The sequence below is a fragment of the Hylobates moloch genome, unplaced genomic scaffold, assembly GCF_009828535.3.
Source record: "Hylobates moloch isolate HMO894 unplaced genomic scaffold, HMol_V3 SCAFFOLD_6, whole genome shotgun sequence".
Taxonomy (NCBI): Eukaryota; Metazoa; Chordata; class Mammalia; order Primates; family Hylobatidae; genus Hylobates; species Hylobates moloch.
Window position 1 is genome coordinate 8,506,945 of NW_026652281.1, and position 27,474 is coordinate 8,534,418.

At 51.5% G+C, this 27,474-nt stretch overlaps 1 protein-coding gene across 3 annotated transcripts in view; it reads right to left on the reverse strand.

The window, feature by feature from the left end:
• Window positions 1–27,474, reverse strand: part of CMIP (c-Maf inducing protein) — a 267,662-nt gene that overhangs the window by 57,735 nt on the left and 182,453 nt on the right. For 2 of the 3 annotated variants that reach the window (XM_032156342.2, XM_058440448.1), the window contains one exon: window positions 2,061–2,222. In XM_032156342.2, coding sequence (XP_032012233.1) covers window positions 2,061–2,222 — 162 coding nt within the window. Of the gene's footprint in view, window positions 1–2,060; window positions 2,223–2,993; window positions 3,153–27,474 lie in introns of those variants that run through there. The other variant, XM_058440449.1, reaches the window with a different exon arrangement.

A 27,474-nucleotide genomic window follows, 5' to 3' on the forward strand; every position in this document is an offset into this window, starting at 1 on the left:
TTTTACTTTGAAGCCCAAGAAGCACCCTCAGCCAGGTGTCTGGACCTAGGTGTGGTGGCTCATGCCTATAATCCCAGCACTTTGGGAGGCCAAGGTGAGAGGATCACTTGAGCCCAGGAGTTTGAGACCAACCTGGGCAACACAGTGAGACCCCATTGGGAATAATAATAATTTAAAAAAAAAAAAAAAAGCCCAAGGAGGGATGTGAAGGCCAACAGTCATGCGGTCACCTGAAGCACATCTGAGAGGGGAAAAAAATCTTGCCCAAGGCTGGCAATGGGGCACGTCTGCTGCCCTCAGCACTGCCCTGATTTAATAAGGGTGTGGTGGTGGTTGAGCCTGGTGGCGCTGAAGTGGTGGCCAAGTTGGTCTCAAAAGTGCTTGGCAACTCTAAGGTGGAGCTTCTAGCTCCATCACAAACTTGCCATGTGAGTTGGGCAGGTCGCTCAGTATCACTGGGCCTCAATTTCCTCATCTGTGAAGTGAAGACAGAAGGGCCCATCTTTCAGAGAGAATGTGAGTTTTAAAAGAGAGGCTGTCTCACTTTGGGAGGCCAAGGCAGATGGATCACTTGAGGTCATGAGTTCAAGACCAGCCTGGCCAACATGGTGAAACCTTGTCTCTACTAAAAATACAAAAAATTAGCTGGGCATGGTGGCGCGCACCTGTACTCTCAGCTACTTGTGGGGCTGTGGCAGGAGAACGGCTTGAACCCAGGAAGTGGAGGTTGCAGTGAGCTGTCACACCACTGCACTCCAGACTGGGTGGCACCTGGCATCTGCCTGGCTTACTACAGGTGAGCAGGGACCCCTTCTCCAGATGAGAAGTCTGCACCTGGGGCTGGACATCCAGCACCTGGCCTCAGAATTCCAGCCACTCTGTGATTCATTTCCCAGGCTGGGTTTTTACTCCTCTTGGAAAGATGCTGGTCTCCCAACTGAGGACAACACCTCTGACCTCTGTCCCTCTACCTGAGAATGTCACTGCCACCTACTTTCTACCTCCCACCTCGCCTCCTCCTAGAACAAGGGACCTTCTCTACTCCACAGACGTGTTGGAGGGCCGGTGCCAGGCTCCTGTCCCGCAGGCAGCGGCCAGCCTGGGCCTGCAGAGAGAGGGGAGGGCTCCAGGCAGCTGGGCACTTGCATGGGAGCTTGACGGGGGCGACTCAGGAACCGGGGGTATCACTGTCAGGGGAAGGGGACAGAAGCATCACTCTGGTGGCCGTGCACAGTTTAAATCAGGAGTCATCAACTCCACTGCTCCCAGAGGGCCAGGTGAGCAAATAAACGAGAGCAGTATTAATATTTGTAAAGCACCTAGAAAAGCACCTGAAACAGAAAACAGAAAGAAGCACATTTCCGAAGCGCCTTCTGCCTAACCAACAGCGGGACAGACTCACTGATGAGTTTCATTGTTCACTGCCTGTCTCCCCTGCCGGGACACAAGCTCCAGGGGGGTAGGGGGCTTGTCTTTGCTTGAATTCCCAGATGGTGCCTGGCACAAAGCACACATTCAACATGCGAAGAGGCCAGCAAAGCAGATGGCACAGGAGGCCCAGCCGACGGGTGGCATCAGGTAGCACCAGCTGCAAACCGCAGCTGGATTTTCTGATTGTTTTTAAAGAGAACCTGGAAATTCCCACTGTACTGTGAAATCTCCTGATTTTTAAAATGGTGTTTAAATTAAACAGAGCACATCTACAGGCTTTGTGGGGTGACGAGGGCAGAAAGCTGAATCCCCCTGGACCCGTGGAGCTCAAGTGGGCCACTGCTAGGGGAAGACAGAGATGGGGCTGGGACTACTGGCTCTCACTGTACGGGGCAACACCTCCTCTTCCGTGCCTACAATCCCCAGACAGCGCAGCTGGAAGCAGCTGGGGCAAGCCTCCCTCTCCAACTCCCACACACGGCTGGGTGGGCAACTGCTCACCTCCCGCGGCAGCAGGGCGACAACACAGCCCACATGGAGCTCTGCCTGAGCGTGCTGCTTCGCGTGGAGCCGGTGATCGGCGGAGGGAAACGCAAACGATGTAAAGGGGTCTGGGGGAGGGGTCGTACCTCTGAGAGCAGTTTCGAGACGATTTCCAGTGGGGCCTGGTTGATGGAGTCGTCCTGCAGGGGGGATGTCAGGGCCATGTCCACCAGGGTCCGGATCTCTTTCAAGACAACTTCCCAGCGGCTTGGGTTACTCAGCACTTTCTTATATTTGTAAATCTTTTTCTGGTTGAAAGAGATAAAGAGAGAGCAACATGTTACTCATGTAAGGAAGGCAGAAGATGGAAGACAATCAAATAATCAGATGGGTTAGGGTGAAAAGGGCCCTGAGAAACTGCCAACTTGGCCCAGTTCCCGTTTATAAGGAAACTGACACCCCGAGAGGGGAAGGGTCTCATCCAAAGTCACAGGGTGCATTTGCAGCCAGGCCTCCTGACACTAGACTCATTTCCCACACAGGCTCACTTCACCCCCATGATAATCCTTGATAGATAACCTTTTTCTTTTTTCCTGTTTTTTGTTTCTGTTTTTGCTAAAAGGATGAGGAAACCGAGGTACACAAGAGGTTAGAAAATCTGCTTAGGGCTCTAGAGTTGGCAGAGCTGAGACAGAAACGTGTTCTGACTCTCAAGCCAGTACCCTCATCATCATACTATATTCTCTTCACAGTTTCCAATGACTTAAAAAAGAAAATGGGGAGACTTCTCTTTTAGATCATATCTTCTGCCAAACTCATTCCCCAAGGATTCAAGTGCAGTTAAGAGTGGGAATGGTCAGTCCACAAAGGGGCTTTCTCTGAGTTGAAGTCACCGTTTCCGCCTGTGTCAATCCCAAGAGGTCGCCTGAAGACAGGTAGTCAGCTAGGGAACGTGACAGACAGGATTACGGCCAGGAATTAAACTCCAGCCAGGTAGGGACTAAACCTGGAATGCTCCCCCCGGAAATCCAGCACTGCCCTCCACATCCACTTGGCGAGGAAGACAAGAGTGCTCTCACCTTTGCTTGGGCGCTGTGTCGAAGCCAGAGAGCGGTTGGGGCAGGGGCTGCTGCCTCCCTGGATTTGAGGCAGAGTTAGTTCCGCCTCTCTGACATCATGGAAACGGAGGCCCTCGGAAGGCGGAGGTCTGGGCCAAGAACTCCCTCCACCCCCGCCCCGGCTCCCGCCTTTGCAGCGGCCTGCCCCACTGCACCCGGCCCGCTTGAGAGACTTTCTAAGTGGATGAACTCCTTCATTAAGTGCTCTGCTCCTTAGGGAGAGCCTAATTTTGGTGTCACCGTGCCAGCAGCCAGCTGGGGTGACATGTCACAATCTCTGAGCCAAAGTCAGAAAGAGGAGGGGGTAGGGGAGGGTCCCTTGCTGACCACTAAGGCTCAGACAGAAACCTACAAGCTGCCAGAGGCGCCTTGACCGCTTAGTTTCTGAGCGAGGAATTATCAAGTGGTCTTGGGACCTACTGCTATCAAAGGAGTATCTGGGGGACACATTCAATGCCAAGTAGAACGGTTACTTCTGTCGGTGAGGCACACTGGTGGGACGGGAGGTGGACCTGAGTCGGAAACATCTGGTTCTTCCTAGAAAACCTTCACCTTCTGAGCCTTAGGGTCCTGTTCTGTAAGTCAGGCTTGAAAATACCGGCACCTCTTTCAATCTGTAACCCTGACCCGTCCTGGACCCATGTGGTCCCCTCTATGGAGCCGCATTCAAAAGTAAAGTCCAGATAAAACAGCCAAGAGTAACAAAAAGGAACGCTGAGACTGAATCTGTCTCTTGAAAAACGGAAGGAGATGAAATGTAAAACCTAGGCCAGTACGGCATCCCATCTTGCTCCTCTCCATTATTTTCCCACACCCCATGATTTTCTGGGACCTCTGATACACTCATTGCCACTGGTGTCGCTCCCATGAACTCACACCAAAGACAGTTTTCATCCCCCCCGCCCATCACCCCAAGTCTTTCCTGTCATCTCTCCCTTCTCCTCTCTCTGCTCCTCCTTTCTCCTTCTCTCTAATTCTTTCATCTACCCACCTGCCCACCTTTCTCTCCTCCTTCCAGCACCTGGTCTTACTGTTCTTTGCCCATTCACCCATTGCGCATCAATAATTAGAAAGAGATCAGCTCTTCTCATAAGCCCAGCAGAGCAGAGGAGGCCAAGACAGCCCAGCATTGCCCAGGCAGCGGGAGGGGAAAGACCAGGAACACTCACTTGCAAGCCATTGGAGACCCTACAAGGACATGAAGAAACACGTGGCACGTTGTCGGGGGTGAGTGTACAGTGAAGAGTAAACATGCTGTTGATGTTGAAGATGGTGACAGTGACTACTGGCTGAACTTTATTAATGACAAGATGCACCTAGTCCACTGAGGCGTCTCTGGAACCATAACCAGACTCCTTCCTAGTTACTGTCAACCGAAGCCGCCCTGTCCTAGTGCTGTGAGCAAGACGCGCTGCCTGAACAGTACGACGAAATCTGTGCAAAACACAACATGTCTGAAGCAAGAACCTTACCCGCTCCAGAGGATGAATGCTCCTTTGAGCCTCAGAGTCTGTGGTTTTAGTTTGTACCCAGAGAATTGTTTAATTTTTAAAAAGACCATGAAATGATCACACAAAATCCACCCTACATCAAGCCCCAAAGCAAACCACAGCGACCCACACCCGTGTCTTCCCACAGCAGATTGCAGATTTGCATGGAGTCTGGGCTCTAAGTGGACTCTTCTGATCAGCTGCACGTTATTTACTTTTGAAAGATTAATGACTTCATTCTTTTGGTAAAGATGATGCATGCTCATTGCAAAAAATCTAAACTGTACTGAAAAGCACAAAGAAGAGGCTAAGTTTTAAAAGGCCTCAAAAATCCTACAACCCAGAAATAGCCACCATTAAGATTTGGTAAACATCATTCCAGCGAAGTCTCATTTAAACTTTGCAAAATACAACCAGCCCTGAGGTGGGTGGCCGTGAGTACAGTCTCCTGTTCTCCACACACAGACGCCACTCGAGATACAGAGGCGACCAGTGTGAGGCATAGCAGGGCCCAGTGGGCAACACTGGCACCAACGCAGTTTCACAGACGAGCCCTCGGGGTCGGTGCACCCAGCCTCAGCTCATCCACGGCTCCTCTCCTTGGAGCGGGGAGGACAAAAGCTTTCCCGGGAGGGCCCAAGCCCTTGCTTCACAGGCGTCCATGGGAGAGTCTGCAGAGACTGTATTCAGAGCCAGAAGGTCCCAGGGCTTGTACCAAGGGCTAACATTTCATGAGGACATACCATGTGCCACGCACAGTGCTAGCTCTTATGAGCTTTATCCTACTCAATCCTCACAGTATCCCATGAGCTGGGGGCTTGTCATAGGGAGGACCCTGAGACAAGGGACTGAGCGCAAATGGCTTACTGATCTGAGGGGGAATGGCAGGAAATACTGGTGGGGAGAGTGGGGAAGTGAGACAGGGAAGAGAAGACGGTCAATAAACGGGGCACTGTCAAGCACATGATATGGGCAATGAGGGCTCACTCCTGCTGGGGGCTCTAGGGGACAGTGCAGATCACACTCAGAGTTGACGTCCCCAAAGAGTGACGGAGCCGGCTATTTGTCCATTAGCTCCCTAAACTCTTCAGGGCTTTTTTTTTTTTTTCTGAGACAGTCTTGCTCCGTCACTCAGGCTGGAGTATAGTGGTGAGATCTCGGCTCACTGTAATCTCCACCTCCCAGATTCAAGTGATTCTCCTGCCTCAGCCTCCCAAGTAGCTGGGATTACAGGTGTGCACCACCATGCCCAGCCAATTTTTGTATTTTTAGTGGAGATGCGGTTCACCATGTTGGCCAGGCTGGTCTTGAACTCCTGATCTCACGTGATCCACCCACCTCGGCCTCCCAAAGTGCTGGGATTACAGGTGAGAGCCACTGCGCCCGGCCAACTCTTCAGGGCTTCTGACTGCAATGTGCCCAGGCCAAAGTGATGCTACAGCCAGAAAAAAGCATGCGCTCATGCAGGGTCACAGGAGTTCATGGTGCGCAGCCGTCAGCCCTCACGTGATGCTGAGGGGGTGGCCAGCTGCAGCTTCTGCCAGAGGATTGTTGTTCTCTGTGCACAGAAGCCTATCATGGCCCCGAGAGGTCAAGAGACTTACCCAGAGTCAAGCAAGCTAGAAAGGGACAATCCAGGAGTGAAAACTGGCTCTGGCAACTGCAAAGCTCTTTCCATCACATCAGTGAGGGCCAGCAGGGTCGGGTGAAGAGGGTATCAGATTTGCCAAGAGACCCTGAAGAAGTGTCAAGAATGCTTGGTGACATAGGGACAAGATCCAGAAACAAGCCCACGAGGCTCTGAGAGTGGAGGCCAGGTAACTAGAAGGTGGTGGAAGTGGCAGGGGGAGGGTGGGCTACGGCCTTTTGGGTGTGGGCCGCAGGCAGACCCCTGTTCCTAGAAGAGGCTCTGAGCCCCAGGTCAGGGTGACCACAGGGATGAGGGAGACCTGTCCAGGATCAACAAGGCCCTGTCCCTCCTCCCTAGGTGACAAATTAGCATGCCTCATCCCAGGAACTCTGATGAGCTCATCAGGTCATGAATCATGGTGGAGCTGGGACAGGGACGCCTCCGGAATCCCTGCTCCAGGCTCCCTGGAGGCTGGCCCTCAGCTTTGCAATATGGTCTTCCTGCTGAGCACTTTGCCAGGTGGGGTGGGTGGCCTGGTGGTTTGTCTAGCATGGACCCCACAGGCCATTGGATTCCTCTGAAGTGGGGAGTACACAGGAGCCTTGGAACTGTTCTGTGGCTGGGCACATGACCTGGTGTTTTCACAGAAAGGGGCTGACTTAGAGCAGGGTTGGTGAACTATAGCATGCGGTGAAACCCAGCCCCCTGCCTGTTTTTGTTCGATGAAACCAAGAATGGCCTCACAAACTGTAGGCGTTGTGATGGAAAATAAACACAGAATATGCAACAGAAATCGAATGTGGCCCACAAAGCCCCAAATATTTGCTATCTGGCCCTTTATAGAAAAAAGGTTGCCAAGCTCTGGCTTTAAAAGTCAAATTCCAGCCTAGGAGTAAGCATGCAAAAAAGATGCTCAACGTCATCAGCCCTCAGGAAAACGCAAGCTAAAACCATTAAGAGATACGACTTCACCCTACGAGGATGGCTGTAATAGAAAATGACAGACAACGACAAGTGTTGGCAAAGGTGTAGAGAAACTGGGAGTCTTGTGTGTTGCTGGTGGGAAGGTAAACTGGTACAGCCACCTTGGAAAATTGTTTGGAAGTTTCTTAAAACATTATACATAAATTTATCATATGACCCAGCAGTTCTGTTCCTAGAAATCTACTCAAGAGAAAGAGAAACAAACTCCAAAGACATGCCCAAGAATGTCCATAGCAGCATTCTTCACAAAAACAACTTAAATTCATCAACTGATGAATGGATAAACAAGACGTGGTATAGCCATTCAACCGAACAGTATTCGGCAATGAAAAGAATTGAATTACCCATATGCTACAAGACGGATGCACCTCATAACCACTACACTAAGGGAAAGAAGCCAGATACGAAAGACACAGTGTATGACTTCTCTTATGCGAAATGTCTAGAAAGGCAATTTCACAGAGACAGAAAGCGGAACATTCATCGCCTGGGGCACGGAACGGGAATGAGACTGCAAACAAGCATGAGCGCATCTTTCAAGATGGTGGAAACGTTCTAAAACTGAATTGTGGTGACGGCTGTACAACTTTATAAATTTACCAAGATCACTGAACTGTATACTCACAGTGGGTGAATTTTATGGTATGTGGATTTCATTTCAATAACGCTGTTTTTTTTTTTTTTTTTTTTGAGACAGGGTCTCGCTCTGTCGCCCAGGCTGGAGTGCAGTGGCTCAATCTCGGCTCACTGCAAGCTCCACCTCCTGGGTTCACACCATTCTCCTGCCTCAGCCTCTCCAAGTAGCTGGGACTACAGGCACCCGCCACCACGCCCGGCTAATTTTTTGTATTTTTAGTAGAGACAGGGTTTCACTGTGGTCTCGATCTCCTGACCTCGTGATCCGCCCGCCTCGGCCTCCCAAAGTGCTGGGATTACAAGCGTGAGCCACCGCGCCCGGCCAATAACGCTGTTTTTAAAAAATGCTATCCTAGGGAGGTAGTCATCAGACAAAACCAAAGGTAGTATGGCTCAGTGGCGAAGCGTATAGGCTTCGAGAGCAGACTCCAGATCAAATCTAAGCTCTACTTCATCCATCTACCCATCCATCATCTACCCACCCACCTACCATTCACCCACACATCCATCCATCTGCCCAGCCACCCATCCCTCCATCTATCCATCCATCCATCCATCCATCCATCCATCCATCCATCCATCCATCCCTTCCATCCATCCATCCATCCATCCATCCATCCATCCATCCATCCACCCACCCACGCACCCATCCATTAATCCATCCACTCATTCATTCATCCATCTACTTATCCATCCAACCATTCACCTACCCACCCAACTATCCACCCACTCACCTATCCACCCGCCCACCCATCCATCCTTCACCCACCTCACCATCCATCCTTCACCCACCTCACCATCCATTCATCACCCATCTACCATCCATACTTCCATCACTCACTCATCCATCTATTCACCCTTCCATCCAATCATCCCATGAAGATCTACTATGACGTGCCAAGCACTATGTTAAGTACTGAGGATAACCATGGTGAACAAAGAAGACAAGCCCCGGTGCTCATGGAACTTAACAGTCTATTACTTGCATCAGTTTCCTTGTCTGCAAATCACGATAAGAATAACTACTGTCAAAGGCTTGCTGTGACTATTCCATGAGATAACACATAAAACACTTAGCTCAGATCCTGGCTAAACAGCAGCTCTGATTGTTTTCACCTACCAAGTTCTGTAAAGGAGAAGTCCAGGGAGGCAGAACTCAGGAGGGCTCCCCACATCTGAGCCCAAGCCCCACCAGCCAGCAGCAAGCAGAGACAGCAGGCAGAGCCTCCTGCTTCCCATCTGGCAGAGTCAGCCACTCCAGCGCTGTCCTCACCCTCTCTGCTTGTCAAGGAAGGGACGTTACCTGGGCAACACTTGCCATCACTCTGGCAACTGTTCTCCCGGCAGAGGCAAGCACATACGCCGGGGTTCTCAGGCCAGCGAAAGCAGAGCCTGTTGCTCCTCCACGGGAGACAAGTCGTCAGCAGGAATGTGCCCCTTGCCAGGAGAGGAGTGACTCAGAATGCACTGGAAGCACGTCGCGCCAGGCAGAGGCTGCTGCTCTGCTGGTTGCCACAGCCTCTGGGGCTCGCGCGCGTACACACACAAGCACGCATGCTCCCCACCACCTGTCATGAAGAGAGGACTCTGCATGGGCGCGCCCACGGAACTGCAGAGTGGAGGAGGATCCCACAGGGAAACATGAGCCAGGGAGGACCCAGCCCGGCTTTGAAAACTTTTTCCAGTGCAGGTCCTAGAGCGGAGCTGCCTAGTCCAGAGGCTACCAGCCCCAGGTGGCTACTCACAGGGAACTTCATTAAAATGAAATACAACTACAAATCCAGCACCTTGATCACATCGTCACATTACAGTTACTTGGTAGCCAGCTGTGTCTAGTGGTGACTGTAGTGGCGCAGATAGAGAACGTTTTCATCATCGCAGAATGCTCTGTCTGGCAGTGCTATCCGAAAGTCTTGGTGTCCCTGTCCCCATGCCCCCGTGGGCCCAGGAGCATGCGTGTTTGCCTCTACCCATCGATGCTGAGGTCTAGTATGTGTGTGGCATTGCATTCAGCCTGAGGGAAAGGCCCTTACCTACCTCCTCCCATGGGAGACCCCCCCCTCCAAGCCCCCATCTCACTGGGACCCCGCCTTGGAATTTTCTTAAAAGGTCTACCAAGGGGCAATGTCCCCAACTGTGCCTTGCACACCCAGGGAGAATGACTGGCTGGTTATCTTCTCTGGCTTCCCTGATTCAAGACTCACTATAGCTGCAGATGCTGAGTGTGTAGGAAATAATTTGCTATCTCCAGCAAGCCATGGCTTCCGGGAGGACTAGACACTTGGGAGGCAGCATTTTTGGCCTTCTTGAGTACTCCAGAATAGCTTCCCTTTAATCCTGTGAGCATCAGAGACTGTCACGTTACCTTCAGATATAATGGAGGCCTCATAACTGTCCCATGGGTGTACCCCCAAACTGCACTTTTGGCCGCCAAGTCTTCACCATCAACCTAAAACCCGCTCATAACCTCTCAGCTCCCTGCTGGTGCACTCCCCACAGAGACACCCTGGGTCAAACACAGCCCCCTGGCCTTATTCCCCATGCCTGCTAGCCCACACAATCCATGTCACAGAATCAGCCTCGGTGCTTTGGCTAAAATTTCCCAGGGAAGGAGGCAACACTGTCCCAATTATCTGTGCACATTTCCAGTGAAACACATGGGCACCAGCACCACCATGACTGGAGGGCATCTGTGATCTAATTGTGGAGTATAAAATAACGAGAAGACACTCAACTTAACTAGAAAGTGACACCCCCAAAATCTCATTTTTAAAGAAATATTGTAAAGGCATGTTTTGTTCGTTTTTGTTATAGGTCAGGGCTTTAGGGTCAACGGTGCTTCTGGGATCAGACTGAACACTATTTTTTTTCTCTCTGACTGGGATTCCTTTCTTCCCCAGGCTTGGTAGGGACAACCCGAGTGCCTCTGGGAATCACACAGGAGCTTTACCAGTCACAGCCCAGCACTCTGGCCCGAGAAACCAGGCTCTCTGAGGCACCAGGGGGCTCCCATCACTATATACACATACATATAGATTTACTTCATTGAGGTAAAATTCACACACCATAAAATTAACCACTAAGCTTATTTATTTATTTATTTATTTATTTACTGAGACAGAATCTTGTTCTGTCACCCAGGCAGTGGCATGACCTCGGCTCACTGCAACCTCTGCTTCCTGGGTTCAAGTGATTCTCCTGCCTCAGCCTCCCTAGTAGCTGGGATTATAGGCGCCCACCACCACACCCGGCTAATTTTTGTATTTTTTGTAGAGATGGGGTTTCACACCATGTTGGCCAGGATGGTCTCGAACTCCCAACCTCAGATGATCTGCCCGCCTTGGCCTCCCAAAATGCTGGGATTACAGGTGTGAGCCACTGCGCCCGGCCACCATTAACCCTTTTACAGTGAACAATTCAGTAGCATTTAGCACAGTGTTGTGTAACCACCACCACTATTTCCAAAACTTTTCCATCACTTCCAAGGAAACCCTTTTAAGCTGTTACTTCCTATTTATTATACTCTCCCCCAGCCCTGGGCAACCATGAATCCGCTTTCTGTTCCTGGATTCCCCTATTCTGAACATTGCATATAAATGGAATCATATACTATGTGTCCTTTTCTGACCACAGTGAAGCCTGGGAATCTGCATTACGCAGCTTCCAGGTGAGACAGATGTCCTTGAGCCCTCTAAGCAGCAAGGTTCTCACCCACACGCCTCACTTCCTCTCCTCTACGAGGCGGACGTGTTACAGACGAGAGGAGAGGTTCATACCTTGAGCAGGTCACATAGCTGGTGTTGTGGGTGGAACCGTGTCTGCCAAAACTGTTGTGGGTTAAAATGTGTCTTCCACTGCATATAAATCATACACAATGTGGCCTTTTGTCCACTTAGCACAATGTCCTCACGGTTCATCCGGCTGTGGCAGCTGTGCTTCACTCCTTTCCATGACTAACAGTCCACTGCATGGATACGCTGCAATTTCTTTCTTTTTTTTTTTGCGAGACGGAGTCTCACTCTGTCACCCAGGGTGGAGTGCAGCGGTGCAATCGCAACTCATTGTAAACTCCGCCTCCCAGGTTCAAGGGATTCTCCTGCCTCAGCCTCCCGAGTAGCTGGGACTACAGGCGCCCGCCACCACGCCTGGCTAATTTTTATATTTTCAGTAGAGACGGGGTTTCACCATGTTGACCAGGCTGGTCTCGAACTCCTGACCTCAGGAGAGCCAATGCACCCGGCGGATACACTGCAATTTCTTTGTTAATTCACTGATGAACTCTTGGGTTGTCTCCACCGGAGGCTATCACGAATAGTGCTGCTATGCACATATATTGTTGCTTTTTGCCCTGTCCTCATGCCTCAACTGCACTGAATCAGTTTAAATTTTGCCACAGGACAGCACAGGGTGTAAGGGGTTTTTTAGGGGACCCCAATTTACCCCACACAATTACTGAACTCTGTTACCTGCTGGTCCAACTAATTCACTGATAAATTAATCAATGCTTACCCTTCAGGACTCATGTTTTCAAGGTGGGTGGAGGGACACCTATTCTCAGTGGGGCACTGTCTCTATGGAGGGGCAGGGAGTGGGGGAATGATACAGAGATGAGACAAACCAGCCCCTGCACACTCCCAGTCTGGCTGAAGGGTGAGGCAGGGCACAGAACATTCTAACGACACTACTCATTACAGTCATAATGGCTACTACGTATCAAGTGCTGACATTTTCCAAGAACAACAACCATGCATACTGGGTTTTGATGAATGACCAGTGACAAGACAGCAGAAAAGCCATCACTTCTGCAGGGCACTCCATAGGCCAGGTCCTGTGCTAAGCACTTTGTATAAATACATTTTAAATCATCCCAGCCACTCAATGAGGTGAGTGGTATAATGTAAGTCCCATTTTACAGATGAGAACATTGAGGCTGAGAGAGGTAAGTCATGCAGTTACTAAGAGCCAGGCAGAATTGGGATCGAGGTCTAGCTCTGGATCCTGAGCACATGACCATCATGCCGCTCTGAGAGGCAAACCTGAGCACCTTCTATGCCTTGATCAATGCTTTTGCTGCCTTTAAATCAGAGAGTTGAGCCTTGCCTCCTCGGCTTCCCAGCGGCAGTTGCAGGCTGGTGCAGCTGGGTGCCCAGTGGACAGCTGCCCTAAAAGCCGGCTCCTGGGGAGATAGGCAATTTGTTTGTAAGAGGGGAAAATGCCTGGGCACTCAGCCCCAAGTGCCCACCGGTGGTGGCCTCCTGTGGTCAATGCCGCTTTCAAGGAAACAGTGGGAACTCAGGCGGGCGTCCTGCTCCACTGTCTCTGTGGCATCGGCTGGTTGCCTAGGTAACCACGTGCCTGGCTGGCAAGTAGATGAGCTGGCCTTGGTGTCAGGCTCCCAGCTGAGTAGCACATCCTACCTGGCTCTTCAGCTAGCTGCACCATGGGCAAAATCCAATCGTCATGCGGATGCTGTTTGAGCACATTAAAAAAATAATTGTATGTAGCTGTTTTCCCCGCTGAGCTAGGAGCTGCTTGGGGGCAGGGATGGCGTCTCATCTGTTCCTCCGATGTGTTGGATGGTGACTGCAGGCACCCAGGGAAGGTGCTCTCGGTGTTTGCTGCAGGTAGAACAGGCACTGGGGAGAATGAAAATTGGCACTGATGGCTAACATGCGTTAGGTGCTGCTTTAGGCCAGGCCCTGCACCAAATCCTTTCACCTACCCTGCAACTCTCATTCGTGTGCACAGAATTGCCTGGGTGTCTGGTTACCATGCAGATTCCAGCTCAGCAGAGCTGGGCGAGGCCAGGGAATCTGCATTAAACAGCTTCCAGGTGAGACAGATGTTCCAGAGCCCTCTAAGAAGCAAGGTTCTCACCCGCACGCCTCATTTCATGGTGGACGTGCTGCAGAGCAGAGGAGGGGCTCACACTTTGCCCAAGTCACACAGCAGGTGTTGTGGGTTGGACTGTGTCTGCCCAAAACATATGTCTAAGTCCTAAGCCCAGTATCTGTGACTACGACCTTCTTTGGAAATGGGGTCTTCGCAGATATAATTAAGGTAAGATGAGGTCATACTGGATTAGAGTTGGCCCTAAATCCAATGACTGGCGTTGTTATAAAATGGCCATGTGGAGAGACACACACACACACACACACACACACACACACACACGCTCCAGAGAGACCTCCACGTATGGAGGCAGAGCCCGGATGCCAAGGCGCATCAAGGATTGCCGGACACCATCCACCATCAGAAGCTGGGCGAGGCAAGGAAAAGACCCTCCCCTAGAGTCTCAGAAGCAAAGTGGCCCCGCTGACACCTTGATTTTGGACATCTGGCCCCAGAACTGTATGAGAACAAATTTCTGTTGTTTTAAGCAACACAGTTTATGGAAATTTGTCATAGCAGCTGTTGGAAGCCCAGACAGCTGTAAAGAGCAAGCAAGGACTGACCCCATGACACCTGGTCCCAGTCACTCTGCCATCTTACTGCGGTGACTCGAGCTGAGCCGTCCAGCCCCGTCATTTCACAGAGGGCAGCAGGGCCCTCTGCAACTGGTTGAGAAGGTGGGAGCTGGGTTTGGAATTGGTTGGGTTTTCTTTTCCTGGGGAATTAGGGGGGCCTGATGTCCTATCCTGTTCTTGCTGTATCAGGGGACAGAAATGCTGACTTTCACCCTAAGGCCTGCCTCCAGCCCATTACCAGATTGCATAAGCCCTGGCCCTGCCCTGCGTCAGAAACGGCACACCTGGGCACCTGCATCATCAGTGAGGTCAGAGGGAGCCACCTGGGGACCCAGGAGGCTACGGTAAGAACTTCCAGGAGAATTCGGGCAGGGACGTCAGCATGGGGCTCGCACAGGGTCCCTGGCAAAGAGGAGCCATGGGGGAGGATTCAGGCCCCAAGCTGTCCTCTCACACAAAGCTGCATATCAGCCGACATCAGCAGCCACCATCACGCCAGCCAACAGCCCAGGGCTTCCTGGGTCCTGGGCCCCATGCTGACGTGTGCCCCAAATGACTCTATCAGGCAGGGTTCTTGACCCTGGCTACACATTAAAACCACCCGAGGGGCTTAGAATTCCAATAACGGAGTCCAACGCAGGCCAATCCCATCGGACTGGTGTTGGGGGTGGGCGGAACCTATGCATCAGGACTTTTTTGAGCACCGGTATATGTAAAAGTGCATTTGCACACCCATGTTCATAGCAGCGTCATTCGTAACAGCCAAAAGGCAGAAGCAACCCAGGTCCACCAATGGATAAAGAGAGACATAAGGTGTGGTCTACCCATTACTGCAGCATTATTCTGCCTTAAAAAGAAAGGAAATCCTGACGCAGGCCACACTATGAATGAACTTTGGGGACATTAGGCTGAGATAAGGCAGCCACAAAAGGCCAAATCTTGTTTGATTCCATGCATATGACGTCCCTAGGGCAGACAAATTCTTAGAGACAGAAAGCAGAATGGTAGATGCCAGGGCCTGGGAGGGGGATAATGGGGACAGACTTTCCATTTGGGAAGAGGAGAAAGTTCTGGAGACGCATGGTGGTGATGGCAGCACAGCAATGTGAATGAACTACTGAACTACCACCTAAACATGGTTCAAATGATGCCTCATGCATATTTCACCGCACTAAACAAGAGAATATTTAAGATCTCCAGGTGATCTGAATGCGGCGCAGCCAGGGGTCAACAGGTGCGACCCCCATTCTGCAGACTTGAAGACCACAACACACAGAGGAAAAGGTAACCCACTTCACGTCACAGCCGGCCCTATAGGAACCAGGACTCTGGCTCAGGGTCACCCCCCGGTCCTGAGCCCCGGTCTTTGAAGGGACTGAGCCACACACACAGGAACCATCCTGGACTCGCCCTCGGCATTCTGGAAAGGCTCTCTGGTCTTCACGCGGCCCTAACTCCGGTGGGGGCTTTTTCTCCAGGAAAATTGAGTGCAGTGGAAAAACAGCCTGCAAGGGTGGGCCAGGGGTGGGGTGGGCCTGGAGAAGTGCATTTCCTCATGGACTAGAACAGGCACACCTCTTTCAGAATTCTAAAACTCAACACAGGCTGCCCACCCCTCCTGTCCTCCTAGGTTCCCTGCTCTGAGGCTGACCAGAGGCTGTGCGGACAGGAGGCACCTCCCTCATTCCCACAGGAGGCTGAAATGGGGCAGGAACACCCAGTTCAGCGTTTTTTAAGTTAAGATTTTGAACAGGCTACAGAAAGAGGGAAAGAGGGGAAAACATTCTCGGGTGCAGGCAGAAGCTGCAGGGGTCTTCTCCAAGGAGAAGGGAGACGGGGGAGAGGAGAGGGACAAGGGGAGGGATGAGAGGTGACAGAAGTGACAATAAGGAGCGTCGCCTCGGGTGTGTTATGCTGTGGCCTTGATAAGGATACGGCCAGTTTCTCAGGGTTCCTTAATCAAATCCCAGGCACCATCCCCTCGGAGAGTCCCGTGCAGGCAGGGGTGGGCCAAGAGATGTGGGGTTTTCTCCTGCTCGTTCCTGTGTCAAGATGCTCTGGGGGGAGGGCTGTGCCTGGAGACACATTCACTAAGAGAGGGAAACTCCTGCCTGGGTCATGAGGTGACTGGTGGCCCCAAAGAAGGTATGTCCACATCAAACCCCTGCCATCTGTGAATGCAACATCCCACGTTTGGGATCTTGAGATGGGGAGATCACGCTGGATTATCTGGTGGGTCCTGAACCCAGTGACAAGTATCCCCAGGAAGGATACAAAGGAGAGACAGAGGAGGCGCAGGCCATGTGACCATGGAGGCAGACACCGGAGTGAGGGGGCCACAAGCCAAGTGCTAGGGTCTGAATGTTTGTATCTTCAAAAAATTCACTGTTGAAACCTAAGCCCCATTGTGGGGGTGTTAGAAGGTGGGGCCTCGTGGAGGTGATTAGGTCATGAGGCTGCAGCCCTCACCAATGGGAGCAGTGACCTTAGAAAAGAGCCCTGGGGGAGCTCCCTCGCCCCTTCCCCTGTGAGACACAGCGAGAAGGCACCCTCTGTGACGCAGGGAGCGAGCCCTCACCAATCTACCTTGCTGGTGGACTTCCTGGCCTCCAGAACCATGAGAAATGAATTTCTGTTGCCCCAGGGAGCCTGGCAGGTCCCAGCCCCATGCTCAGCATGCCAACACTTACTACCCTGATCACTCTTTGCTCACTCTACGACCTATGGGCCAGCTGCCTCCCCCCCCAGGCTGCACACTCCTGGGAGCTCAGAGGCTCAAGCAAGCCGTGTTTTTGCTCGCAGATGTGTGCATCATCACAAACGGAGAGTCGGGCAGATCTACACTTGAATTTCTTTTCTGCTCCTTATAAGCTGTGCAGCCTTAGGCAAACTACATCACCTCTCTGAACCTTAGTTTCCTTATCTGTAAAATGGGGATAACAGTAGCATTTGCATTCTGGAGCTATTGGGAGAATTAAATGTCACATTTCAGGCTTGATAAATGACACCTATTGAGTTCAGTAAGACACTGACTAAAGATAGTTAATGTCTTAGAAAAAATAAAGGTGACCAGCTGGGCACGGTGGCTCACACCTGTAATCCCAGCACTTCGGGTGGCCGAGGCAGGTGGATCGCCTGAGGTCAGCAGTTCAAGACCAGCCTGGCCAACATGATGAAACCCTGTCTCTACTAAAAATACAAAAAAATTAGCCGGGCATGGTGGCACGCACCTGTAATCCCAGCTACTTGGGAGGCTGAGGCAGGAGGATTGCTTGAACCCAGGAGGCAGAGGTTGCAGTGAGCCAAGATTGTGCCATTGCACTCCAGCATGGGCAACAAGAGCGAAACTCAGTCTCGAAAAAAAAATAAAAAAGGTGACCAGAACCCCCCTAAATGTCCATCATTAGAGAAGTGCTTACACTGTGGCCCCCACAGTGCAACAGCAAACAGCAGTTAAAAAGAAGGAAGGAGGGTTACAAGATCTGCCATGGATTCCATCTGCACAACACGCTCTTAAGTACAGAAGCAAATACACGCATAAATCTATGCTGACATGCACGTATATATGATCTAATTCACGGGGCTTCAGGGGGTGGGGGGTGGGGACCAAGTCCGGCTGGTGACATCTGTCTTCTTTGGAGACGGAAGTGGCTCGGGGGAGGACCAACGGGTAGGGCTCAGCTTTATCTGCAATGCTTCAAATTATTGCAGGAAGCCGTTCATGCATTGTACACTTAATTAGAGAGAAATAAAGGAAAAAACTCTCCAAAGATTTCAGAAATTGGGATCACGATGGTGCTATTGTACCTTTCCCCAGAATTCTTAAATTAGTCAGAATCCCATACTCTTTTTTTTTGAGACAAATTTTCACTCTGTCACCCAGGCTGGAATGCAGTAGCGCAACCTTGGCTCACTGCAACCTCCGCCCCCTGGGTTCAAGCAATTCTCATGCTTCAGCATCCCTAGTAGCTGGGATTACAGGCGCCTGCCACCACGCCCAGCTAATTTGTATCATTAGTAGAGATGGGGCTTCACCACATTGACCAGGCTGGTCTTGAACTCCTGACCTCAGGTGAGCCACCCGCCTCAGCCTCCCAAAGTGCTGGGATTACAGGCACGAGCCACCATGCCGGGCCAGAATCCCATATTCTTAAAGAGAACTGGAAGGCATCTGAGATCTTACTACTTTGACTTTTCAGTGGTCTAGTAGATGGATAATCCGATTTTTCAAGTGCATGTTCTTTGAAAAATTCAGAATCATACAGAGGACAAGAACTCCCGCATGGAGAGCTCATGGCCCACACACCTGTATCATGGTGCACATGTGTGCACACAGACACCCACAACCCAGTTACACACACACTCACACACACACACACCCAGCCCAATGTAAAACTGCACATACGTTTCAGCTGCATCATACATGCTGCCTTTCTTATTTTTAAACTTACCTCTGCCCTCCCTCCCGCCACCCCCTGAATCCATGCTAACTCCATGCTCACCATGTAAGCCCCGAAAATTTGAGACCATGTTATATATCGGGATCCACAAACCATTCTAAGAGCCAAATAATAATAGTCTAGGCTCTGCGGGTCATGCCATCTCTGTTGGCGCCAGCCTAATGCCACAGCAGGAATGGGCACAGCTGTGCCCCCTCCCCAAATGGGCAGAGCTGTCCCCGCCACCCTGAAAACTCCTTATTTATAAAAACAGGTGCTGGGCCAGATCATTTGCAGACCCTTGACGTCTATCATTTCATCTCTTTCTCCATGGTCACGTATAATCGAATACAAATATATATTTGTCTGGCAGCAGACTTTCAATGGCAAAAACTACAATTACTTTTGCACCAACACAATACAGACAGGTTTTGTGGGGTCCTCATTTCATTTTACACAAATGGCATGCATAATACTTATGTCTGCATCTGGCTTTTCCCTCTTAACACGTGGTGGGTGTTACTCCAGATCAATTCGTATCGATTTTCCCAGTCTGGGTGCTTTTCTAAGCCACTTCAAGGGTCATTAAGCAGAGGTAGGCTATACCTTTAAAAAATTAAAATGGAGCCAACCAAATCCTTCCCCCTGACTCTGCCCTGTGTGCCAACCCTCCTGAGGGTCTTTCTGACAGGGCCACCAGCTTGGCCTTCTGAACCTCAGTAACTGACCCTCCCCTCTTGACCAAGGCCACCCAGAGTGAAAGAGCAATTTGCACCCAACATTAAAGACTACAGGGTGGGGGTGGGGAACACGTCTTATTAATCATTAATATAGGGCGCCATTTCCAGGGCATTTCAGGAAACAACCCTGATTAATTGCAACCCACCAAATACATAAAAAATGCAAATACTGTACCAGAGCCTGCTCTTCCTCTGTGGTGTGGGAGGCGGGCAGCCCCAGGCGAGTTTCCTAGCCCTTTTGAAATACAGTGAAGGACACCACAGGCTCTGTTTCCTTTGGGCCTGATAAAGGGAACTCTCTCTATCCCAAATAAGGATTTCCCTTGCCAGGCCTCAAGACGGTAGCATCTCAACAGGGGCCTCTGTTGTTTATTTTACTAAGAACTTTATCTAGTGCTTGCAGCACTTCAAAGGACATCTGATCTGTTTATGGCTTTGTTTGGAAGCCTCCATCCTTCCCGGCTGCCTCCTCTGGGTGGGAGTCACTGGCGCCTACTACAAAGGTGCTTAATTTATGAGAATCCTGGAGAAGGATCCTGTTCTTTAATAAATTAATGTTCAGTAAGTCTCTAATGTGAGTTTCAAGCCAGGTAATGCTGTCATGCTTGAATACAGGAGAAGGCGCACTCCTGCCTTCCTTGGGGAGGCGGCTCCTCAGACATTCACGCAGAGGACTCTACTCACCCAGAGAAGCCCAATGTCCTAGGAGTGTGAGTTCAATGGTGTTCACCACAGTGAATTCTAAGTGACCTGCACAAATGGAGGGGATTCTGGCAGAGTAACCCAAAAGCTGTGGACACGTTTAGTCATCCATGCTTGATCTCAGGCTGTGAGAAACCCAGTAAGAAGGTGAAATGGTTACAGAAGGAGGCTGCAGACTCTGGGTTTGAATTCCAGCTTGGATGCATGAGAAGGTTAATCTGAGAGTCAGACTCGTGTTCATACAATGGAGATATAAAACCCAGGGACACTGTGCAGCCTAAAGAAAATAATGAAGATAAAGCAGATGGAAAACAGTAGGCACTCAATAGATGTTTAACGTTCTTTCCCCTTTCTTCACACTACTGCAATGGTTCTCAAACGCTGGAGTGCATCACAGTCACCCGGAGGGTGTGTTGAAACAGTTTGCTGCTCTCATCCTGCCACCTCAGAGTTTGTGAAACTGAAGACTGGCATTTCTAGAGAGTTCCCAGGTGATGCAGATACTGCTGGTCTTAGGACTTCACTCTGAAAACCACTGAGCTACTGGTTCAAAATCCCTGGGTCTGCAATGGCCAGGAGGCCTGGGATGATAAGGACCCTCTTGGATGGAAGATTGCTTGCAGACTTTAACAAAAGTCTCAAAAGTCAACAGACATGATGAATGGTCTGCCTGAGTCTGTTCCTGCCCCCAGCCGGTGTCAGGCTGGCCCCTGACCTCTGGGGGGTGCTTTCTAAGGTCCTTGTACTCCTGGACAGAGGTCAGGTTCAGCCCAGTTTTCCAAAGGGAATGGTCCAAGCGTGTGCCAGCCCCCGCTGGAAACAAACCACCCTGGCCTTCTGCCGCCACGTGCCAGCGAGCTCCATTGGGAGTGGCCTCAGTTTCTCTGAAAGGGGGTCTCTGGCCCTCTCAAGGCTTTCTGCAAAATAGTCTGTTGGTTCTGAGAGTGCACCAGGGTGCTCCAGGGAGCAGAATGTGGGCAGCAGCCCCCAGGGCCCTAGTCGTTCTGGCATCATCTCCCGGTCAATTATCCTCTCTCCCAAACACCTGCCCTTCCAGAGTTAGCCGGCTGTCCCGCTGGGTATTTTCTGATCATCCCTCGGTGAAGCAAGGGCCTAATTCCTCTGTGGGGACAAGCACTGCTCTTTTTAAAGTCTGTTTGGCCTCATCTCCGAGCCAACAGGCCAGCAGGTGGGAGCCCTGGAGGCCAACAAAAGAATGGCAGGCCACCTCCCTCTTCCAGGCTGGACACCTGGCCACGGTGTGCCCCAAGTGCAGATCAGCAGCCCAGCTAAGGGGCCTCCACTGCCCACCATTGGCTGCGAAAGAGACCAACTGCAGACGCCTGCAGAACAAAAGATCTTGCTCATCAAGACGCTGCCTCTCATTTACGTTTTAAAAACTTGTCTTTAAAGGGCGAGAAAAAGAAAAACAAAATTCCGCCTTAAAGGGCAAAAAACAAGTTCACCCACAAACCGTTGACATGAAAAACTTCCTTATATGGCTCGATGACTCATCAGTCTCATCAAAGCCTGCGCTAGATGACACACGAACGCTTGGGTCCCCCCTTCCTTGCCCAAAGAAACGATGACAACCCACAAACGCCACTTCTTCCTTGGCAGTTTGGGAAGCCGCTGTAATGCGTCATTTCTGAGGCTCAGGAAAGACCTTTACCCAGAAGGTGGGGGTGGGGGTGTCTTGAACGTCCCAAAGCCCAAGGCTGGCCCTTATGTAGAGGTGAGGAAGCCCTGGCCAGGGACAGGAGAGTGCAAGGGAAGGCTCGGTGACTCAGGCACATGGTGCAAACCCAGGATCTCCACCTCCCAGCTCTGTAGCCAGGGGCAGCTCATTCCACCCTGGTCCCTGGAGTGTGCTTACAGGCTTCCAGGCTGGGGGGCAGCGAGGCCTGGGCAGCAAATCGCCTTGCACTGCCTCTGGCCTGTGGATAATAGATGCTCAATAAACCTCTCCTTCCCATCAGAAACTCAGTCTCCCTATGTGGATGACAGCATTTTCCTAAAGGATCTAAAGTTCCATCCACCTTAAACTCTGCCTGAAGGAAGACTATGAAACTAGAAAAGAAAATGGTGTGGATTTGTGTGCTACTGCAGAGACATTGCTGCGACATATATTAAGGAGCATGGAACAGAACAGCGTGGATGATAAAATCTGTGTGGTGTTTACAAAGGAATATTCATAAGCAGTTTCTGAGAAACCCCGTGCAACTGCTAACAGTGACTGCCTAGGGGAAAATGGACTTGAAGGAGTGGAGGCCAACTTTTCATTTTATACCTTTCTATACTTTTTAGGACTACCACCTATGTACGTGCATTTTATTTTTGTTAAATGTTCGCAGAGGATATCTGGCAGGACAAGGAGCTGGCTGGAAAGGGGCGTGAGGAGATTTTCTGGGTGATGGAGATACAGGTGGCGGTTACTCAGGTGAATACAAGAGTCAGAACTCCCTCACACTCAACAGCTAGGGCATGCATATTTTGTTACATGTAGATAATAGCTTGATTTTTTTTTAAATTTAAAAGAAGTTAAGAGAGATTTAGGGATAGTGGGAATTTTCTTAGTTCTCTTTGCCCTTTTTGATGTTTTAAAAAGCTTCATAAATGCCAGTTTTTAAATGCCCTGTGTCTTAGGGCTCTTGCATACTGCTGGTGCAAGTATACACTGGTGCAACCACTTTGCAAAACTGCAGAGCAGCGTCAACGAACGACAATTCAGCTCCCAAGCATATACTCAACAGGACTGTGGACGCACGTTCACCAAAAGACGTACACTAGAGTGTTTACAATGGTCTATTCGTAACAGCCCCAAACTGGAAAGACCTATCCATAGAATGAACAAGTTAAGAGTCTAACCATACAACAGAACACCACCCAGCAAAGTAAATGGACAAATTGCTGCTACACACAACACAGATAAACCATAAGAAGCCAGTCTCAAAAGAGTTCAGAGTGTCTGAGTCCATTTAGATAAAGTTCAAGTACACACAAAGCTCATCTATGCTGCTAGAAGTCAGGATAGCAGTGGCTGCCCATGGTGGGGAGGAGGGGCCCAGGTGAACGGTAACTTTTTGATTTGTACCCTTTTCTAGACGTATTTTATCCTTCAATGAGAAGTTTATTTCGAAAACGTCCCGTGTCTCTTCTAAAGATAGCTCCAGCTGGGCAAAGTGGTGGCTCTGTGGGCTCCAACGGAACAGGCCGAAAGGCCCATCCTCCTCCTGTCCCCTGGGTTCAATTCCCAGCCCTGCCTGTCTCTAGCTGTGTGATCCTGGGCGTGCCTCTCTGCTTCCTCAAGCTCCTCCTTCAACACAGGCCTAACCAAATTTTCAGAAGTCCCCAGCAGAGCTCCCGACCCTAGTAGGTGCCTAATAATTGTTTTTCTCTCCCTCTACTGTAATGAAAGCCCGCGAGACATGAGCTCTCTTTCCCAAGGCTCCCGGCCCTCTGCCACTTGTTAGTTTCAATCCCTGAAGCAGCCCTGGTTACTAGTTATGGGGTCCCTGATGACCCTTTGTGGGGCTCGGGCTGTGGCTGGGAGACGCTGGAGACTGTGGCCCTCGTGGGGGACTGGCAGCCTGGCCCCAAAAGGTTTTCCATTTGGATTGAACACGTGCACAAAGAGGCTGCTGGGCTGGACTCACTTCCATAGGGGCCTTCAGGGCCTTTGCTTGGTCACCAGCTGCACCTCCCACTGAGGGCCCCTCCTGGAGTCTTGGAGTGGGCTGGGCCCCCTGCCTCTGGGGAAAGCCCCTCCTTTCACCGTTCTCCACTGAATCCCTTTGATCCCCTCTTAAGAGGTCACAAAGCCCTCTTTGACTGAGTGCCAGAAATTAATCTGGACAGAATTCCTGCCTTTTCAACCTGGATGAAGCAGGCAGGTGGCTGGGCCTGGAAGAGGATCAAGGCCGACTCCCATTCATCCTTGCCCCCTCCCCTGTTCTGCTTTCCTTCTCGGAGGGTAGGACCCTCCAAGAATGGACCCACAGTGCCTGCCTGGAAGCTCCACAGAAGCTTCTGTGAGAAAGCCCCACGGAGGCACACCCAGAGCCAGTGGCACTGACCCGGCCTCCAGGAGCACTCGCCCCACAGGGCTGGGCGGTCACTCACACAAGACGGGGGACACTTTCACTGCCTCTGTCAACTGGGAGGTCAGGCAGGGGCTTGTTGAGAAGAGCTCTGCCTCAGGGCAAAGCATGCGGTGGCTGATGGGTGATGCCCGACCTGGGCTCATGAGTCGGTGGCCTGCGTGCCACACATGTGCCTCCGTCTTCTGCAGCCCCATCTCCTAGCACCCTCCGACACCAAGAGCCTGTTTTCATCTGTGTCCTTGATCATCAGAGAAGAAGAATGAATGTTCTGAGTGGGTACCACATGGCGGGTGATATTCTAAATACTGAACAGCTATGAACCCATTTAATCCCCATAAGAAACTAGGGAGCTTGGTTTCATTTGACTCAAGAGGCCCAGAGACGAAAGTAACTAGTCCAGGGTCACACAGCCAGTAGGAGGTGGATCAGGGTTGGAACCTGGGCAGTCTGGCCCTGAAGCATTGCAGAAGGTATTATTTTGGGAGCAAATAGGTAATAGGTGGTGAGAGCCACCTAAAAATACCCCTCCTCTCTGGCCCAGTAACCACTTCTAGAAATCTGCCCTGAACAAGTAATTCAATAAAGGGAAAGGTGAGATACGTGACAGTCACGGCTGCATTATCTATAATTGAGGAAAGCTGGGAACGACCCGAATGGCGACCACAGCAGAGGCCTTTGGTAAATGGCACCAGCCTCTTTGCGGACAATTATGCAGCCATTAGGAAGCCTCCCTTGGGAGCTGTGGCACGGCACTGGGATGTCTGAGCTGCCATGCCTTGGCGAGGCTCACAGGACTGTCCGTGTGCCTGGCCACAGCTGCCAAAATGGCTGCGTGAAGATGGACGCAGCCTCGGAGGAGAACTGCAAGGTCAGAACTGACAAGAGCGGGGGGCACTGACCCTGATGTGATCGTAAAAAGGTCGAAAAGGAGACAGAGAGGGAGGAAGGTGGCCAAGATGGGGTTAGATGGGCAACACGGAGGTGGGGTGGGGTTCAAGGACAACGTCTTCCCTCAAGACCAAGGGATGAGCTGGGCTAGAGGGGACAGGCCCAGCCAGGAGCCACCTCGGAGAGTCATGGTGTGGAGTGAGTGAATCAGGTGCAAGGCCAGATCTGGGCTTCCAAACCTCAAGTTTAAAGTCAGGGGACACAGCAGCCAGTGTGTTTGGGGAAGATGTGGAAGCGGGTCAGTCCTGAGTGTGACACCGGGCCTGGGAGAGGTGGTCTGACAGTGGCTGTGCTGAGGTGTGCAAGACAAGATGAGGCAATCAGCCCTTCTACGTGAGAAACAGGGGCCTGCCTAGTCAGAGGTCAATTCACATTATCTTTTTTTTTTTTTTTTTTAGCACAGTTTCACTCTGTCACCCAGGCTGGAGTATAGTGGCACCATCTCAACTCACTGCAACCCCCGCTTCCTGGGTTCAGGCGATTCTCATGCTTCAGCCTCCTGACTAGCTGGAACTACAGGCCTCAGCCACCACGCCCAGATAATTTTTGTATTTTTAGTACAGACAGGGTTTCGCCATGTTGGCCAGGCTGGTCTCGACCTTCTGACCTCAAGTGATCTGCCCGCCTCAGCCTCCGAAAGTGCTGGGATTCCAGCTGTGAGCCACCAAGCCCAGCCAATTCACATAACCCTAATGGTGATGGGAGACTTAGGGAAAAATGGAAAGCTCTCACGCAAGCCTCAGGCAACAGAAACACCCAGGCTCTACCCAGATGCGCCACGAGAACAGGTGGGAGCCGGGGCGCTGCTCCCAAGTGCACATCAGGTGTGAGAAGTGTCTGGGTAGCGTGTGTCTGCGTACGTGCGTGCATGTACAGTTGGGAGCCACACTCCCGGTGCCTAAAGTCTCAGGTTCTGGACTCACTCAGACTTCTGTTCAAATCCCAGCTAAGGCATTGAATAGCTGTGTGACCTTGAGTGAGTGATTTAACTTCAGCCTCAGTTTCCACATCTGTAAAATGAGAGAACAGGAGGAACAGGCACCTCCTCAGGGCTGTGAGGATTCACCAAGGTGACTAAGTGAGGCACTGGCACATGCACAGCACAGGAGTAAGTGTCCATCATGGCTCGAAGACCACCTGCAGCCTTGTGCTGAGGCCTTGGGGTGCAACTGGTGGCTTGGCTTGGGCTGCATGAAGACTTGGGGGATGTGAGCTTGGGAAGGGATTTGCAGCCTGGTGGAGAGAGTGCCTGGGGCCACATCTCTAGCACACTAGGAGTGGCTCTTCCCCAGGGAGGCTCCCATGACCAGGAGGCGACCCAGGGGAGGTGGGCTCCGGGAGGAAGGTCACAGCCAGGGGTGACAGCCCCCAGTGGAGGCCTGATCCGGAGCCTCAGGCTTTCCCCTTTCATAGGGATCCCCCCTTCTAGCATGGCCCTCAGTGAGGGGCCAGGGGAGGCATCAGCTCAAGGGCCCTGTGTCATTCTGACCTGGTCCCCTGGGCCTTTCCCCTGCATGGGGATGAGGGTGATGGATCCCGCCCTCCTGAGGGTGCAGCAAGTGGGGAGGAGACGACCCAGGCTCTGCCCTCGGCTTCCGGCCAGGTGGGCTTCCCCTCTCTGAGCCCCAGGCACTTTGCCTTGGTGCTGCGGACTTTGAGGGTGGTAGTCCCCCAGCGCCAGCTCCCAGCACGGGACGTGGAACAGACTCATTCCCGAGGTGCCGCAGCCACTCGTGAGGTGGAAGCGAGATCATGACCCTCACTGGGAGACATCTGGCTTTGGCACTGTCCTTTATCCTCATCCTTTATCCCCTTGGACTCTCAGTCCCCTCTGCTATGAGACAGGGGAGGGATGTGGACCCGGCAGAACTGTTTCCGGGCTCAAAGGAGCACAGGGGCACATAGTGCTGGACACAGGGGACACTTCGTGGCCAGGGCCAGGCAGAGACAGTCCCGAGGGCGGGCTTCCCACCCACCCTAGCCCTCACAGGCCATGAGTCAGCTGGGACCACCTGTGCAGGCTGGAAGGGGCTGCAAAGGAGAAAGGCTGAGCCAGCTGCTCCCACCATGTTGGACCCACTCGGAGACACACTGATGGTGGTGCATGAGAGGCTCCCATGCATGGGCTCCTACCAGGATCCCTTCTGCCTGCTACACAAACAACAGAGCCTTCGATCCTCACACGGCCTAGTGACGAGACGCCATGATCATCCCCATTCCACAGAGGAGAAAACTGAGGCCCAAATAACACACTCCAAACCAGCATACTCACAGTCTCCCCACAGGCCACACACACACACACA